Genomic DNA, 17,958 nt, shown 5'->3' on the forward strand with positions numbered 1-17,958 from the left:
CAAAGGCAGGAGGGTGCCAAGAAGTTCAACACTGTAATGTTGTGAATACCTTTGTGGTTCTGGCAATTCATTATTAACTGAAAATTGATATCCTGTTATTTTTTTTGAGCAACAGTTGTATATGCAATATATAGGTAAGGATGTATACAAAGTGTTTTGTGAGTTGGAGATAGCCTATCCAATTAATTATAAATGTAGCAACAAGGCTGAAGTGCATTTTATTTTGTTCCTGGTAGTACTTAACACATTCTTCAATGCAGAGATGCCAGGATGCACAGTACAGTCATGACTGAACTTGCTGCTGCAATGATGGAATGATACTTCTTCTACACTATTTTCACTGAAAATACCGTTTTTAGATATTGCAGTTCTTCATTGCTTGATATCCATTTCACAAAAATTGCAGATGGATGTACATAGTTTATTATATATATGCATTTTGTAATATTTGCATTTGATTTTTATGTGGGTAGAATGACTTTTTTTCCTTAAGGGCCATTGCATGAATAGAAGTAGTTGGAAAATGCACTTACAAAATGTATGAGGTAACAAAATATTCCTTTATATCATTTTTAGGATCTGTTTTACTTTTGGTGCTGAATGACTTTGGGGACAGCTATGAGCTTTGCAATTTTTTTTTTTTTGAGCATTTCTTTTTTTAACAGTGAATTGCTGATTGTTAAATTTACAGGATATCTGCTAAATATTTCTTTTACATTTCAGCCCTGGTACTTAAGAAAGAAAGGACTTTGAAGTGTCTATTGCAAATAGCCTAATAGCTTAGATAATTAGTTAAAGCTTTTCACAGTAAAGTGTCCATCTTTTCGTTACTAGATTTTAAAAAATACCTGGTAAATATAAGGATCATTTGTTATAAAGGCTTATTTGTTATTGGCAAATGAATTTTCCATCATGGGGAGACAGGATATTTGTAAAAATGTGAAAAAATCTGTTGCCATAAAAAGGTTATGTGTTCCATTTTATAGCACATAAGAGTAAATTATTTATGTTATATTGTTGAGCTATTTATGGATGGTAAGGACCTATATACAAAAAATTTTTGTTAGAAATGGCAGGTATTCTGACTCGCAAATCTTATTTCTTTCATGTAAAGCAGAGAAGAATTCAGGAAAAGCCTGTACTGTAGAATTAATTTCTCAATTGAATAAAATAATAATGTAACATCTCAAGTAATTGATGCATAACTGAAAAAGGTGATATGCTTACCTGTGACTAAAACTGGGTGATATAATTTGAAAGATGTTGTTTTTACACTGGCAGTTGATAGCTCTATGCTTCATTTATGCCATGTCTAAACTTGATTCAAACTTAGGATTTGCCTCTTCAGAGAGCTATTGAAGTCAATGAGATTCTGCAAAGGCAGCACAAAATCTGATAATGAATTCCCAGCATTTTAAAAATATTACATAGAATAGAATAGAATAGAATAGAATAGAATAGAATAGAATAGAATAGAATAGAATAGAATAGAATAGAAATTTCAGTTGGAAGGGACCTATGATGATCATGTAGTCCAACTGCCTGAACAAATCAAGGCTGAACAAAAAGTTAAAGCAGGTCATAAAGTGCATTGTCTTAGTGCCTCCTAATCATTGACAGATTTGGGACAGTTTTGAACCATTCCTACTCATTTTTTGAATAAAATAAGAAAAATACTTTCAGACATACCTTTATTTTGGTGGGTTTTTTTGGTTTTTGGGTTTTTTTTTTTTTGGGTTTTTTTTTTTTTTCTTAAGGATTAAATACATTAATCTTAAGAAAGCTTACACAAGGGAACTTGGTAACACCTTCATGTTAATCTACATGCCAAGTTTCTCCTGACTGGACCCTTGTGTTTGTTCAAATCCTACCACGGAAGGTGTTCATCAACCTAATTTGTGAAGTACTTTTGAAAAACAGAATTCTAACATTTTGATAGAAGGAATAAAATGGATGAGAAAGTTGGAAAGCCTCACTATACAAAACACAGTTGGAAAGCCTCCCCATACACAACACAGCCATCTAACTGTGACTAACTGCATTTAATGCAAAGAAATGTACATGTCTCAAATGATCTTATACATTGGAAGATAAATACCAGCATTCATTAAAAATAGAGTACCTCTTTTAAAACTCATTAAAAATAGAACATCTCTTTTAAAACACATTCTTATTCACACTGAAAACTATTTCAGTGTAGAAGTATTTAGATGTAGGGATACAAAATGTACAATTTCCTTGTGTTTGTCTAGTAACTTGCCTCTTTTGGTCTGAGCTAATTTTTTTCTCATTTTTTAAAATTTTCTGGGTATATTAATGATTAGATTCCCCTCAATAGGCTCTTATGGTTGGAATAAAAAAAATCAAGAACAATAATTGGTGGATGTTAGATGTAGCAATGAGAATCAGGCAATAGTTCTTAGAGAAAAAATAATTAAAATAAGAAAATCAGTAAACAATCAGAAAGATCACCTATGGTATTGGAAACTGATAGCAATATGGACTCAGTGAGCCCCAAAACAGGCTCAAGAAATTTTTCTCTTGCATGCTAAAACACAGTGTTGTTATTGGAGAGTAGAGATTCCCCTGAACTGGTCTATAAGAAATCACTAAGTTTCTGTAGAAATCAGCCCTTTTTACTTGACAGGTAAAATGCAAAGATTTCAATCAGCACCCTCTGTCAGGAAGAAATATAATCTCTGAGTATGTGTTCATTTGCTGATTAGTAATTTAGAATATTCAATGACAGCTTCTTAAGTAATTAAGACAACTCATTTAAGAATGTCATAATAGCAATTAAAAGTGATCTGTATATATTCTCTGCGACATGCTCTCTGCTGACAAAGCAGAGGTGTGTGACAGCGCCTGATCCCAAAGAGCCACATCCTGAACATGAGGTAACTGTGAAACTGAGGTTCCATGGCTCGGTGCAGGGCTGCGGCAAGGCTGGGTTCTCAGTTGCCATAGATGAGGTAGGTCTGGGGAGCTTGGTCCAGCTGAGCCACAGTGTGGTGCTTGACAACAGACCTCAGAACGTTGTTTAAAAATGTACTTAAAATATAAAGTAAGAGGTAATTGCGTTATACTCTTTAACACCTCGAGTGTGTTAGCCTGTACAAAGCATGTTTCGAAACACACATATTACGTTACTTTTGGCTGTGCTCTTGTATCTCAGATTAGCACCTTGCCTTGTCTGCTTGCCTGGTTAGCTAAGAATTATTTGAAGTGTGGATATTTACTGTGTTAAAATTCTTTTTTTTATCCTTTTAATTTTTCCTAGGAGGTGTTTGCATTGCTCAGTCACTCAAAATCCCTCGGGAACCAAGGCCAGGAGAATTTGAAAAGATCATTAAGCGCTTGTTGGAAACTCCAAATGCTCGAGCAGTGATCATGTTTGCGAATGAAGATGATATTAGGTGCTTGTTTCCTAATTTTGTGTTTTGAAGATGTTCCTTTTCACAAAGACGCTTGATTGGCTGGTGAAAAATAGACTAAGAAGTTTCAGATTCAATCTTATGTAAAAATTATTGAAAATTTGATAAGAAATTGAATTGTAATTATAGAGTGGGCTGGTCCTTTATTCTGTATAGTTCCAGACTTTTCCTAGATCCTAGGAATGCAGTGCCAATAGCTAGTTATTTGGCAACTGAAAAGGAAGAAACCAATAAGAATGCTAGAAAAATATGGCTAAAGATAAAATGAAGTAACTTGTATACTACTGTATCTTGAGTTCATTACAGCTATTGTTGAATATGCCTTAGACTGTGAAAAACTATAGATTAATTAATTATTGTAAGCTTATGCATAGCCAAAATAAACTCTGGGTCTCTCAAGTTCTTTGTAAATGGAATTTGTTTAATTGATCATGTACTGTTTGTTTGCAGGAGAATACTGGAAGCAGCCAAAAAAGCTAATCAGTCTGGACATTTCCTCTGGATTGGGTCAGACAGCTGGGGGTCAAAAATTTCACCAGTCCAGCAGCAGGAGGAGATTGCAGAGGGAGCAGTAACCATTCTACCCAAGAGAACATCCATAGATGGTAAGGATGCATGTGGCACAAACCATTCATTTTCTGTCAAAGTTCAAGTACTTTAGGTCTCTTTAAAAAGAATTAAAAAATCATGTAGTCCTTGATTACAGGGAATTCAGGAAAATATTTCCAACCAACTGAGTTGGCCTGATCAAAAAATAATTTAATATATCTGTTGAGATGAGGAGATGCTGAATCTGCAATTAGCCAATCTTGTAATTGTCTAATAATGAGGTCTAATAATGACACTTGGAGTTGAGAGCTTCTTAACCATAGCCTGGTCATTCTTTGGGACAAATAAGTATTGGATGAATGAAAATGAATCAGATTATTCTCTGGGGAGGAGATTGATCTGTGCCCCACTTTCCACTCCTAAATGTACTTTAAGAAGCTACTTTATTAAAAAAGATTCTTACTTTGTGGATGAAGTGGGAGTTGGTTTTCAGTACCTTATTCCTGTGAGGGTACTGGATATAGTATCATCTCTGTGTTTGGCTAAGTGTGCTAAACTGGTAATTGATTAGGAAAATATAACACTATTGATGTTACATAGAGAATTTAGCCATGGGAAATACTTGTAAGGAGATAATCTAGATGGGATGCATTAATCATGATTTCATTATGACAGCTGGATTGCAGGGGTAAGGCTGGTGATCATCAGGTTTAAGTAGGAATCTTTAGTTTCTCAACTGGTGTCATTAACTATGTAAATAGAAACAAAATTATAGGTGTCCTGGACATCCTCTTGTTCAATAAAGAGCTACCCCATGATTTTATGTGGCCTTGAGATGAAATCTAATCCTTAGGTGCTATTGTGCTCATAAAATAGTTTGTGTCTAAAGATTTTTCTTGTTCTTATATTTATTAAAAAATCTGATATTTTCTTTAAATTTATATTTTTATGCTATTTTTATATGTATAATATTTTAATGCTTCTTTCACTTCTCTTCAATGTAGGATTTGATAGATATTTTCGGAGCAGAACACTTGCTAACAATCGAAGAAATGTCTGGTTTGCAGAATTTTGGGAGGAGAATTTTGGATGCAAGTTAGGATCACATGGAAAAAGAAATAGCAATATCAAGAAATGCACAGGTAACTGTGAAAGTAAAACATTATCTGTAAATTATTTATAGGAGTGATGGAAAGGAGCTGCTTTCTTTCATCACTTTTCTGTCTCCCTTCAGTTCTCCAATGCGTATTGCTGAGTTGTAAGAAAAGTGTGACATTTTTTCTTAAACCTGAAGAAAAAATTCATGGACAATTTATGAGAAATTTAGTAGTTAATTTGCACAAATACAATGATGGTACAGATTTTATTAAAGGCCAGTGACACTGGTTCAATTCCATTTATGTTCTCAATGACTGTCTCACCCCATCTGTAGTTGTCAGTATGATTTTTTTTTTAGCAAGTGTGTGCATGATGATAACTTTCATATTGTTAACCCTGAAGTATAAACAGTGAAAATTAAATTTATGTTTAAACTATTGAGGTCTTGATGATAGGGCAGGTCTTGATGATAGATCAAGTCTTGAACTCCTTATTTAGTTTACAAATTGTGTTTGAGGATGAAGAAAAAGCCAAATCAATATGTTCTTATTACTTGTCCCCATGTGTACAAGAAGGATCCTGTATCATATTATAAAACTGAAAGCCTCCATAAAGTTTGAGCAAAAACTTGAAGTAATTGTCACTAGATGTTGCAAACGTGCTTGCTCAGCCATCGTACCCAGATGCAATTGTCATGACTCCTAATACAGCAGACACATCAGCAGCTGACTTTGATCTTCTCTATGAGATGTTGTTTTCTTGATGTTACTTGAAAAGTTTATTACAAGAGTGTTACTTTCTCTGGCTACTGCAGATGGCTTATGTTACTTCTTGTGTAGGCACTTTTACCTAATGTCAGGGCTCCTTGTGTCATTTCCTTAATTACTGCCACCATTCCCAGCATTGCTGGCTGTGACCATCATCTCTGTGATTAGTGCCAGCAGCACTATGCAATTTTTCTGTACTACATACATAAGTTGTCTGTGATGTACCTTGATTTTCCTGGCAGTGTCTTTCACCAAATAATATTTTCCCCATTAGCTTTTTTTTTTCACTTGCTTTCCAAGATTTCTGGCTGCTTGCTGACACTTTCATGTAGCCTTTGTTATAAGGGTGCTCTTCCAAACTTTCTGTGTGCCAGCACCTCACTTGTCCTGGGCTTGTCAGACAGAAGCACTGTGAAGTCTCCAAGAACATGGATTCCTGCACTTTCTGGACCATCAGATTTATTGTATGTATATTGCACTATCAAGTCAAACACTTACTGCACTGGACTTCAGAAGTCACAGATACAATTCACACAAAAATATCACAGCCACGCATTCACTCTGTCATTTCAGCAATGCCTTGTCTTTTGCCTTTTACCACGTATTTCACAAAAAAAGGGGTACTATTCAGTTCCTCACTGAGCTAAATGACAGCTCATTACTCTAATCCTTTGCTCCTTGGCCTTGGTTCATATAGCAGCAAATCACAGCTGGGTAAATACCCACATCTGGAAAGGGATTATTTTGTTATTGCTATTTTAAGTAGATGTTATTTTATTATAGATTTTTTTTTTAAGTTCTTCAGGTGGAATTACTGGTGTATGTGTTGTAGTTTATGAAGCTCTAAATGTTACCACAGATTGGTTGTATGACTTAACTCAGCTTCATCACATCTGCCAAATTGAATCACCAAAAGTAGTCTATGAAATGCATAGGCTGTATCTTGATCTAAAATAATTTCTAATTTAAAACAGATATCTGTATATTTTATGAAATAAAAAAATCTGGTATGTTCTCTGAACCTGAAAATAGAAGGAAAACATATTTCCTGTGCCCAAAAAGTTAACATGGTACTCAGTGATGGGACAAAGACATGAGAGGTCTCATATGACAGTTGCATGTGCATTTTAACTGGCAGGGAAAAAAACACTGAATTCTTCTGCAAAGTACCTATGAGTGATAGGACTCTTGATTAAAACCACTTAAAAGTGGCTTGCCACTTGAACAGAAGCAGATCTGAAACAAACTAGCAGTTCATCATGATCCCTGTACCTATCTAAATAAAATTTAAAGGGTTGGGTAACAAAAGTACCCAAAATATGGTAATTTTAAATAAACTGAATTAAGCGATACTGGTGGTGATAGTAAGTTCAAAAAAACTTCCTGTGATTTAAGGAAAATGATAAGTAGAGAATGGGGGAATGACACCCAGTCCAATTTAGACTCTGAGAATTGCAAATTATATTTTAACACACCCAACTTTATTTGTCAGGGCCTCTCATGCACAGAAGAGAGGCAGCAGTGAAATCCTGGCTGGTTCTTCATACCACAGCCCTCAAAACAGTTGAGTGTGTACTATGATCTTCTATGTCTGCTAAAAAATTTAAAGAATATACAACCCCATGAATTATCTTTTCCTTGAGAGGTGAAAGGCATTACCTCATGGCCAAGTCTGCTCTGAAACAATGGTGGTAAGTGAAAAAGAAATGAATGAATCCCCAAATTTTAATAAGAATATAAGAGTTGTTACATTTAGTTGTTTGTAACTTAATATTGAAAACCTTGAACTTCAGCCTATCCCCACTGCCATTTTTCCTTGCAATGAACTTTCTCTGATATTTTGTGTATAGTGTCTTAGTCGTGATTTTCAACTCAGTTCTTAAACGGCATGTGCAAGTGGCCAAGCATAGGAACAGGTTGCCCACAGAGTCTGTGGGGTCTCCCTCACTGAAGATATTCAAGAACAATCTGGATGCAATCCTGTGCCACGTGCTCTAGGATGACCCTGCCTGAGCAGGGAGGTTGGACCAGATGGCCTACTGTGGTCCCTTCCAACCTGACCCATTGTGTGATTCTGTGCTTCTGTATTCCTATCTCTAGTTCAGACCTTGAAGACTGAATGTAAAACACCATTTATTCTAATTTTCCTGTATTTTTATCTGAGCACTGTAGAAAATAAGATTCTCTTTTTATTTTGCCTACGAGTCCAATTTGTAAACTATGTCACTGTCTGTATAAGTCTTGAAGATGTATCTGGATGTGGCACTCTGGGATGTGGTTTAGAGGCGATTATGTTGGTGCCACGTTGACAGTTGGTCTAGATGATCCTGAAAGTCTCTTCCAGCTTTGATTCTGTGATTCTGTGATGTTGTGATGTCAGTAGACATCACTGTAGTAGTACACTGAAAGAAATCCAAAAGCTCAAGATACAGGCACAATCTGAAGATCTCTCTCTTCAATGATATTAAAAGGCAAACTGATAGGTATAAAGTTTTCTCAGGCTTAAGATGTAGTTTATTATGCCTTACTGTTTATCTTACATAGGAGGTACTTGGATCTTTTTCTCATATAACATTTGTAATTCCCAACAACAAAACTGATATCCCTGTTCTCTATTTAGTCAAGTTATTCATAGCTATAAATTTTTGCTGCCTGCAGTGACGATGCTACTGGCCTAATCCAATTTCAAGCAATTTTTTCCCTATGAAGATACTAGAAAATGCTTAATAGTGAAAAACCTTTCTCTCTTTTATTTTTAATGCAAAATCAACAGTCTTTTAAGCACTGGAAGTATGAAAGGAATTTATCTTCCTTTAAGGTTAAGAATTACACAAGGGCATAAGCCTTCTTACCTTTTCTTTTCTTATACATTACTGACTATTGCAGTCTAGCATTGTAATAATTTGAACAGTTTATTTGAATCTTGAAATCTTGTTTATTTGTGGTTGCTGTTGCTTCTTATTCCTATAAGAATTTGTGCTCTGGAGATACATAAAGTAATACGTTTCTTTTGAATTTGCCTGTTTGTTTCTTTTCTGACTTTTGCCATTATACAGAAGGCAATGATTCACCTAAACTTTGAAAAAGTAATTTTTTTACCACTATTGATTTGAAGCTAGCTCTGCATGTTTCTGAATGTGAGTGTACAATGAACAAATCCTCAGTATTAGAATAGTTCATTGAAAAATATTAGAGATTTCTTGTTCTGACTTTTCTGGAATTAAAAAAAAAATCAAATTTGGCTTTAGTAAGCCAAATTTTTCAAACTTAGTAAGCATGAAACAATAATTCAATAACTACTCTTAAACTATTTTACTTGAGGAAGAAGAAAGGCCTTTGCAGAGAAAACTCATTTGTCTTACTACAACAAAATGGAAAAGAAAGGAGCACTACCAAGAGTAAACCATATCTATATATCTAAATAAACCATATCTACAGGTTACAAGAAGCCTTACTTTACATATTTATAAAAGGTGTAGGTTTTCCATGCTTTTTTTCAGTAAAAGCATCTTTAGTGAGACATGATCCTTTTGGGGATCTTCAGTAATCTTTTTCTAGCACTGGGTTCTCTATGGAGGGGAGGAGTGAGGAGATGGAAAGGTTTTCACTCTTTTATCTCCTGATTGGTTTCAGGAGATGGCAGACTCTATGCCTCTTGCTCTACTTTAAATTTAACATCCTATATGGAATTTTTCCATATCCTCAGCTTCCCAGTTGACTCTACCAGGGGGCCAGTTTTTGGTAGTTGAAGATTTAGCATTACTTAGAAATAATGTGAACTGACCAGCCTTGTTCTTAGCCCTGACTCTTGGTTGTTGAGCTATTACTTGTCAGTCCCACCTTAATGTAGATTTCTAGATCTTGTCGTTTTTAAGAAGGCTACAAAAGGATGAATACAAATATCTGAAAATCAAACAAAGATATTGCAGAATACTCTTTCAATAACTGCATTGAACAGAGACAATATTCAACATCACTTTTTCAGAACAGCAAAACAGTAATAGTAAAAGAAAGCAGCATTAATGATGAAGTGTAAAGAGAGAAGGGTAAGAATTAAATGAAATCTACTTAGATTTGCTTCCATTGACCTCACAGACTGCTAATATTTGATTTCAAGCTAACAAAAATTTAGGAAGTCCTCTTTTTGTGTTTGTATATATTTGTGTGTGCTTATACAACTAGATGCCTGTTTGTGTTTGTATGCTTAAGCAGATTGTAATGTAATGTGAAACAAAGTTGCTTACTATATGATGTTTTAATGGGAAAAAACATAGCTTCAGCTTCAAATCTGACAAAAGAAGTCACAATTCCATTGAGATTTGTTCTGTATTTTGCCCACAGAATCCCTTGAAGGCATCCATTATGGTCTTTGAACAGCAAAATGGTGTCCTTTAATAAAACATCAATGTACTGTGGCAGTTTCATAAAACCTCAACAAAAACGTTAATTATAATTTTTCTTCATGTGCATCCCCACAGAAGGAGTCTTCCCCCTATTTTGTATGGTTAGAATTCTAACTACTCTGCAAACCTAATCAGCCTTTAACTGCCTATAACGTCTGACTGTGCTGCTAAAAATAAAGATGGAAGAGTTTCCAAAAGTATAGAGATCTGTGTCAATTAGCCTAATTTCAATTTGCTCCATTAAAATGAGCTGCTTCTTTCACTGAAAAAAAATCATGGTGCAGTATAATAAAAACCATGCATACATAGGAACTTTTCAGAGATTTTATTTGTTTTCTTATCTAATCTCTTTGAAATTACAGTTGCCCCTAAAAATATTAATAGAAAGAAGTAAATTTACTCATATGTGTATGCAGTCACATTCTGAAAAGTTTATAGGATGAATTGAAAACCAGAATGTTTTTAGAGGCACAATGACTTGCTATTTTGTTTGAGTAATGGTTCCATTACCATCAAATCACTCCTAAAGTAGCTTCTTTTCTTGATGAGACCTACAGAAAATTAAGAAAACCAGCACAGATGCAGTTGAGATACATGAATTTAGCACAATTCTCAAGAGGCACCAAGGCTCAGGAGGGACTCTTTTAGAGTACACAGAAATAGCTGTTGCTCTCCCTCTTTGTGATATGTGAGTTGTAACTGGGATGTTTAAGCATGAGAGTTAGAAAGGGAAATTCTTTTTCTTTTCTTGTTGCTTGCCATTTTCTTGATTCCCTTTGAAATGTATCTTCTGCACAAACCCAAAATAAGTTTTGACATGTTATTTATATTTCTGAAATGTCTATTGCTGTTCTGTGTGAGTACAGTAATCTGACATAAAAATCATGGTAGTCGGATTTGCAGCATTAGCAGGAGCCAAGCTGACTGTGGAATCTTTGCTACCAATCACATCCATTGATGTGGGAATATGGAGTGACTTGCAAATAAATTGTTGATGCAAAAGTTCCCACAGAAGTGTATTTTCTCTATTAGTTATTGCTTGATTTATAGGATATAAGCATTTTAAAAAATATGAAAAAAATGTTAAAGCAAATGGCAAAACAAAAGAAATTATTTATCTTTCTATTGTGATCTCTATACTGATTGTTTGATATTAAAATAGATTTCAACTTATTTTGATCTTAGTTACCACCAACACCAGAAGTAAACCTATATATTTTCATAATTATATTAATTTTATTATATACTTAGTAAGGGTAAATGAAGTTATTTCATCATTTCATCAAGCAGCAATGGAAATATCGAGGATTGCTTTTATATCATGAACATTTAACATTTTCAATACATTACATAATTATTCAACCATGAAATATCCCTGATTTATAAGTGATTGCTCATCTTTTGTGAAAGGGAGTTCAGACTGGTCACCTGTAAACAGATGTAGATGCTTTTAAATCTACCAAGTAGAATTTTATTGCAAAAGTAGCCCATGAAAAATCAATGGGACATACACAATGAACTTTGGTATAATTCAGTGTAGGAAAGAAGGTCAGAATTTGGCTTTCAGGGTTAAGTATAGCCATTAAATCTACCAATTATAGTTCAGTATTTCCAGAAAATTATTTGCATCTTATGTTTGAGTAAGGTGTTTTTGTATGACAGGCTCTTATGCAAGGTCAGGTAGAAGCACAGGTGTCCTTAATTTGTGTTAAAATCAGGGTACAGGGGACAAAAGGTATATTTGTTATATTGAGTTCACATTGGTTTAACTGCATGACTGGGTATAATGATTTGGACTCTGGACTAATGCATATTTAGGGTTGTGGGCTTGAACTTGGAAGGAGCTCATGAGAAAGGATTTACTTAATTCTCCAACTTCTGGCAGGCCACCTCCGTATGTCTCGGTAAACAGCTTAGAGTGGTATGACTTACCCTGTGGGGATGCCCATCTCTCTTTACAGATTGCAAATAGTCCTAGATGACTAAATTGGATCAGGTGTCCCACTTTTATATTGCTCCAACCAACTGAAATGGCTCCCATTCCATGGTTGCTCTGATCATCACTTTCTCAACAAAGCAATCTTCCTTCCCTGTTACTGTAAGATCCTGGTGATAATGCTATTTTTAAAATATTAATTATGACTATTAATTAAAGAGATGATTTAGCATTCTTACAGGCACTTTCACAGATAGAAACAGAAGGCAGTCAATACAATCCTCTGCACACAGATTATTAGTCCTCAGATCTGTATATGTGACCATTTGCTTATTGATAATACCCCAGATTTCTAGGATGCAATATCCTGTGAACTTATGCAGAACTATTTTAAAATTACTTTTAAAAAAAGATTTATATTTCTGTTTTATATTTAGGTTTTTCTTAAAAAAAAAAAGTTTAATTTTTTCTGGCTGAAATCCTTTTATGCTGTGAAGAGGTGATACCAGGAGACAGAGAAATTAAGGATTTGAAAAATTTGATGAATCTACATAATGTGTGTGATCTGTTACTGAGACAAATGCAGCTGGTGTTGTGATCTTGTATACCCTGTGGAAAAGAAATTACTTTCAGTTTATTAAAGCAGTACCGTGGAATGAGGTGTGCTTCCTTTAGTGGTATCTCTGGTTGTAACAGTAGACAATGGATGTTTAATGCTCTGGGGTTTTTCTACTTTGACTTCTGCATTTAATGAAGTTTTGGCAGCCAAGAGTGATCTTGGTTGATTTTTTACTTTGTTAAAATGTACAACAGTGAAAAGGGGAAGTCTGTGCACTACATATGTTCCACCTGACCCCACAAAACTAAAGGATCCAAATGCCACCAAAGCTCTGCAGTGATGGGGCAGGTGGTGTGCTGAGGTCATTCTCTTCAGGGTTCCCGTGTTTCCAATCTGTTCTTTACTTTTCCATGTGCTTAAAAATAATATATTTGGGCCAGAGATAGATTTTTTTTCAGTTTTTGTTGTTGAACAGGCTTTCCTGTTCTATTCTTTCAAACAAAGAAGAAGAAAAGAGAGGGGGCATTTGCACATCATAAACCTGTTTGTGCAAGTCCACTGAAATTTGAGTGCCGCATAAACATTGTTTGGCTGAGAAAATATGGGTGCTTTGTCATTCTTAGTGGTAGATTCTGACTATTGGCAGACTTTTTCCTGAACTGTACTCTAGAAAAAACAGTTCTTCAAAGACTCTTGGGTAGATCAACAATTATTTTCTCGTCTTGAAATGAACAAATAATTTCCAGCACTAGAAGCACTTCAAGGTAACTTTTTTAATTGACTGTGGCTTTTGAAACTACAGCAAATAATAAACAAATTCATTTTATTCCTTTTAAATTTTGAAAAATTGACCAGGTCTCTAAAAGTGGCAGTTTTAGGAGCATTCTAAGTGCTAGCTTGAAGAGTGATATCTGCAATTGATATCTTCAATTGCTTGAATCTCTGCAATTCACAGAACCACTGTGAAGAATATATTAGAATCACAAAATCATTAAGGTTGGAAAATACCATCGACATCATTGAGTCCAGCCTTTGACCAAACATCACCAACTCCAGTTGTTTCAATTTCAGAAATGATCTTTTATATTTCATATAAAAATATGATATTTTTAAAGTCACTTTCCATTTTATCTGAAAATTTTTTACCCATTCCTCTGTGAAATACTCTTATATGTAATTTATGATGATAATAAAGGAAACAGTTTGAAACACCAGACCAAAGATTTTGCAACTTAGTTTCACAGAGATAAAATACAAAGGATGTATAGCCAGATCTTCAATGCTATACATGAGTGTTGCTTTATTAACATGAAGAGTTATGAGACTGAGAGGATATGGCCCCCCAGTGAGAGTAATAACTTGATTCTTTGTGGAAATCACAGAGTGGTCAGTAATCAAAGGCTGAGTAGATAAGAAAAGCTTTAAAGGAACGATCAGATGAAAGCTACATTGCTTTTCACTTCAGAAGACAGGAGTTAGATCTTATGAGTAGGGTGAAAATAAGCAGACCTTTGTAGTCAAGTTGAACAGAACCTTGAAATAGAGACAAGAAGTTTGAACAGCCTATGAAAAGGGTAACCAACCAAGAATTTGATCTCAGCAATACTATATTCTGAAATGTTCTAGTATCAATGAAAGCAAAATTGTTTTTGAGAGTGCAGTACAATGCATATTAACTCTTTTGGTCTGCTATTATGTGGCTCTGTTTTCCCCAGTGTATGTATATAAAAAAATATATATTTATTTTTTCTCATTTAACGTGAATCTTTCTTCTGCAAAAAAGAACTAAAACTTCTTCTAACATTCTTCACTGTAGTATTAAATCATGTTGCCTTTTGCTTTTGGAGCCTTTAACATAAATGCTTTATGTTGCAGTAATATATGTGACATTATTAAAAATAAAGTATGTTTTTAGAATATGAATGGTGGTTTTACCACCTTCCTCACCTTTTTACAGTGCTCCTTAAATAATAATTTTAAAAAATCCTATATTAATGTTTTCCTTGGTTTCTATATTTACTTTTATTCAATTTTAGAAAGATGCATCTGTGCATATATTGGTCGTTATTTCAAAGCTGCTTATTTGTAGTGGTATTTCAAATTGTGTCTAGAAAATTAATTCACATAAAGACCAGCATCCTTTCTCTTCTTGGGGGTTCTCTGTTCTTGCTGGTCATTTACAGAATCTCTGGCTGATGCTTCATCATTATATTTGCTTGCCTGAAATGTGGCTATGTGAAATTTCAAATGATCATATTTTCATTATGTTCAAGTCTTTAGTAACCTTTTATAAGACTATATACATTTTACTATAGCTCAATTTATTGATTAATTTGCCAACAATTTTGTGATTTTTTTTTTCTCAAAGTGCTCATTTCTTAAAAAAAAAGTTTTTAATGGTAGTTTAAATTAATTCTTATTTCAGTGAGAGGAATTAATTACATTATGAGCAAGCATATTGGGGGCAATTATGCATTCAAAAAATTGCTGTGCAATATTTAGAAATACAGCTCCAGTCGTGCAAGGTAGGCTGTAGGGGGGCCACTTATGAATCAGTGCAGGACTGCACTGAACTCAGTAGCATTTCACAGCTGAAGGATCTTATGAATGATTATGACTACCTAAAGAATGTCTTAAATATATTTTCTACCCATGTACAAATGTTCCATAGCCAGTCTCACAAGGAAATAGTCATTTTAAGTGCTTGCACTTTGTGTTCTTGTGATAACTCCCTAGGAAGTTATTGGAAAAGATGTATTATTAAAACTTTTCATTGATCATATATTCTTCAACTTTGTATGTGATTGACTTTCTGATCAAATGATGATGATATAACCCTATTCTTTTGGTTTTGACATTCATACAGACGTACTCTCTTAAGCATTTAGTTTTTAAATATTAACATGGTTTGCAGCATGCATGTATATATGTCTCAGTATGCATTAATCTCCTGTATAAAATCTCCTTTCCCTTAATCCCTATCTGTATGCAGGCCTACAAAGGATTATTTTGGAAAAAAAAAAAACTTTTGCCTTTTCGAGTGCCCTCTCCTGTCTCTAAGCTTTGTGTTACTGATCTTCAATTCACAATAGAAAGTCTGTGTGAGAGGTGAAGGGTTGAAGTTACTGAGAGGCATAGCAGCAGCCTGGAGAAAGGGAACCTGATGCTGTGGGAGCTGGGCCTTAGGGCTGGAGCTCTCTGTGTTGGCATGCACTGGTAGACCTCAGGAGAACTGTTCCCAGTCCCCCCTCCCTCACTCCTAATCTTAGGTGAAGGAAAGCATTTAAAATTACTGCTGTTACACATTACCAGCCTATTTTGGAAGGCAGGGAAAAAATGTAATTAGGGTCAAAACCTTTATTCTTAATTTATTATTCAGGAAATCCTCTTGAGAAGCAGGACTGCAAAGAAGATCAATCTTCTATTTTAAAAAGGATTTTGGCATTTGGAATTGAAATTAAACCTGTCCATTTTACAATTCAAAGTAAAGATAATTAAGCCTTATTCCATTCAATGAAAATACTACAGTGTGTTATCTAGCATAAAAATCAAATGCATGTAACCAAAAGTTTAAAACTGGTTCAGTTCTAAAATGCAACAGTCACATTTTTAACACAGTCCTGGTTTTCTCTACCATTTTCCCTACAACCCAAATGTTGCTAAGTATTTTAGAAAGTATATTTATTGTAATGGAACTTCAGTTAGTGAAGTGTAACTGTAACAAACCGTCCCCATAAGTCTATAGCTTAAGATGAGAACAAAAATGTATCATTTGGGACCCAGAGAAAAAGATATATTTTATCAGAGCAGTGATTTATTTTATTCTGTACAGTACATGCATGAACAGTAAATATTTATCCAGCACACAGTTGGTGAAGACAGTGATAGCGTGTGTGAATGACATGCTGATTATGATGAATCCCACAGATAGAAACATTGTCATTCATGTCTTGTAGTTTTCCATGTCTCTGGACAATGGATTCATCCTCCTGTAGGTTTGTTTTTCTGCAGAAACTATCTAAATTGGGAATTTGACCTCTTCCTCAAAATCAAATATATGGTTGTAAAAGCAGAATGTCTGGCAGGAACTGGGTAAACTCATCACTTAACAGGTATGCATTTCCTGAAAGCCAGCTATATCAATTCCTAAAAGAGAATGAAACACTGTGAAAAATGCAAATTTAATGCTCCTATAGAACTTTTTAAATTTAAACATTTCCAAAAATTGGAACAGATATGGCTCTTCTTTTATACTGCCCTATTATCTCTTGAAAAAATAGGATGAAAATTTTAATGAGTTGCTGCACATATATCACAGGGGTAGGTTATTCAGCTTTTTCAAAAGACTCATTTTTGGAAGTATGATGACATCAGAAATGGAGCATATTTGGTTCTTGATGAGTTATTGTTCAAGAAAGAAGTGATGTCCTTGGTTTGTTTTTAATTCAAAGTACATTAGTAATTGTGGAAGTCTCATCTTTAACATAAGCTTTCCTAGATAAGAAGATTTTTAATGCCCTCCCCTATTTGAGGGGACTATTGTGTTCAAAGATTCACAGAATTGTTAAGGTTGGAAAAGACCTCTAAGATCATCTAGTCCTACACTGCCATGTTTACCACTAAGCCAGGTACATGTTCTTCTGACATTTATTAAAACCAAGCCCCTCTTTCTGATCGATAGATGTTCCTCTGCCGGGTATTAAAGCAGCTCTTTTTAAACTTTGCAGTATTCATGCCTTACACAAAACGCTTGGTTACTGAGATAAGAATGCACACAGCTTTGTGGACACAGATACCATTCATTCCAGCTGGGAAATTATATGAGCTGGGTTCTCCTCCTTTGGTGGAGGAGAAACATCTGGTGATTGTGGAGGCTGAATGGTTTTCAGGGCTCAAAACAAAGCAAAGTCTTCAGTCAATCAGAGGATATTTTACTTTTTGTTAGGCCATGTGCAAACTTTCAGATTTTTTGTTTGTGCATTGTATTAATGCTGTGAGGTTTCACTGCCATTTGGAATTGATAAATTAGGTACAGAAATGTTCCCACAATTAAGAAATGGTAATTGAAATTTAGGCAGATTAGTAATACAGGCTGTGAGAAATATGCTATGCAAACTTAGGCCCATTGTCCATTCATACCTTCCAAAAAGGACAGAGAAAAAAAGGAGATAAAATGTTACTTCTATCCTGTCCCAAATCATGTGTTATCTAT

The 17,958-nt window shown here is 34.6% G+C and overlaps 1 protein-coding gene across 5 annotated transcripts in view; it reads left to right on the forward strand.

Annotated features, from left to right (window-relative positions):
• Positions 1–17,958, forward strand: part of GRM8 (glutamate metabotropic receptor 8) — a 310,552-nt gene that overhangs the window by 138,200 nt on the left and 154,394 nt on the right. For all 5 annotated transcript variants that reach the window (XM_072920891.1, XM_012568966.5, XM_072920901.1 and 2 more), the window contains 3 exons: positions 3,281–3,416; positions 3,885–4,039; positions 4,988–5,125. In XM_072920891.1, coding sequence (XP_072776992.1) covers positions 3,281–3,416; positions 3,885–4,039; positions 4,988–5,125 — 429 coding nt within the window. The remainder of the gene's footprint in view (positions 1–3,280; positions 3,417–3,884; positions 4,040–4,987; positions 5,126–17,958) is intronic.

This window comes from Taeniopygia guttata, chromosome 1A, assembly GCF_048771995.1.
Source record: "Taeniopygia guttata chromosome 1A, bTaeGut7.mat, whole genome shotgun sequence".
NCBI classification, from domain to species: domain Eukaryota; kingdom Metazoa; phylum Chordata; class Aves; order Passeriformes; family Estrildidae; genus Taeniopygia; species Taeniopygia guttata.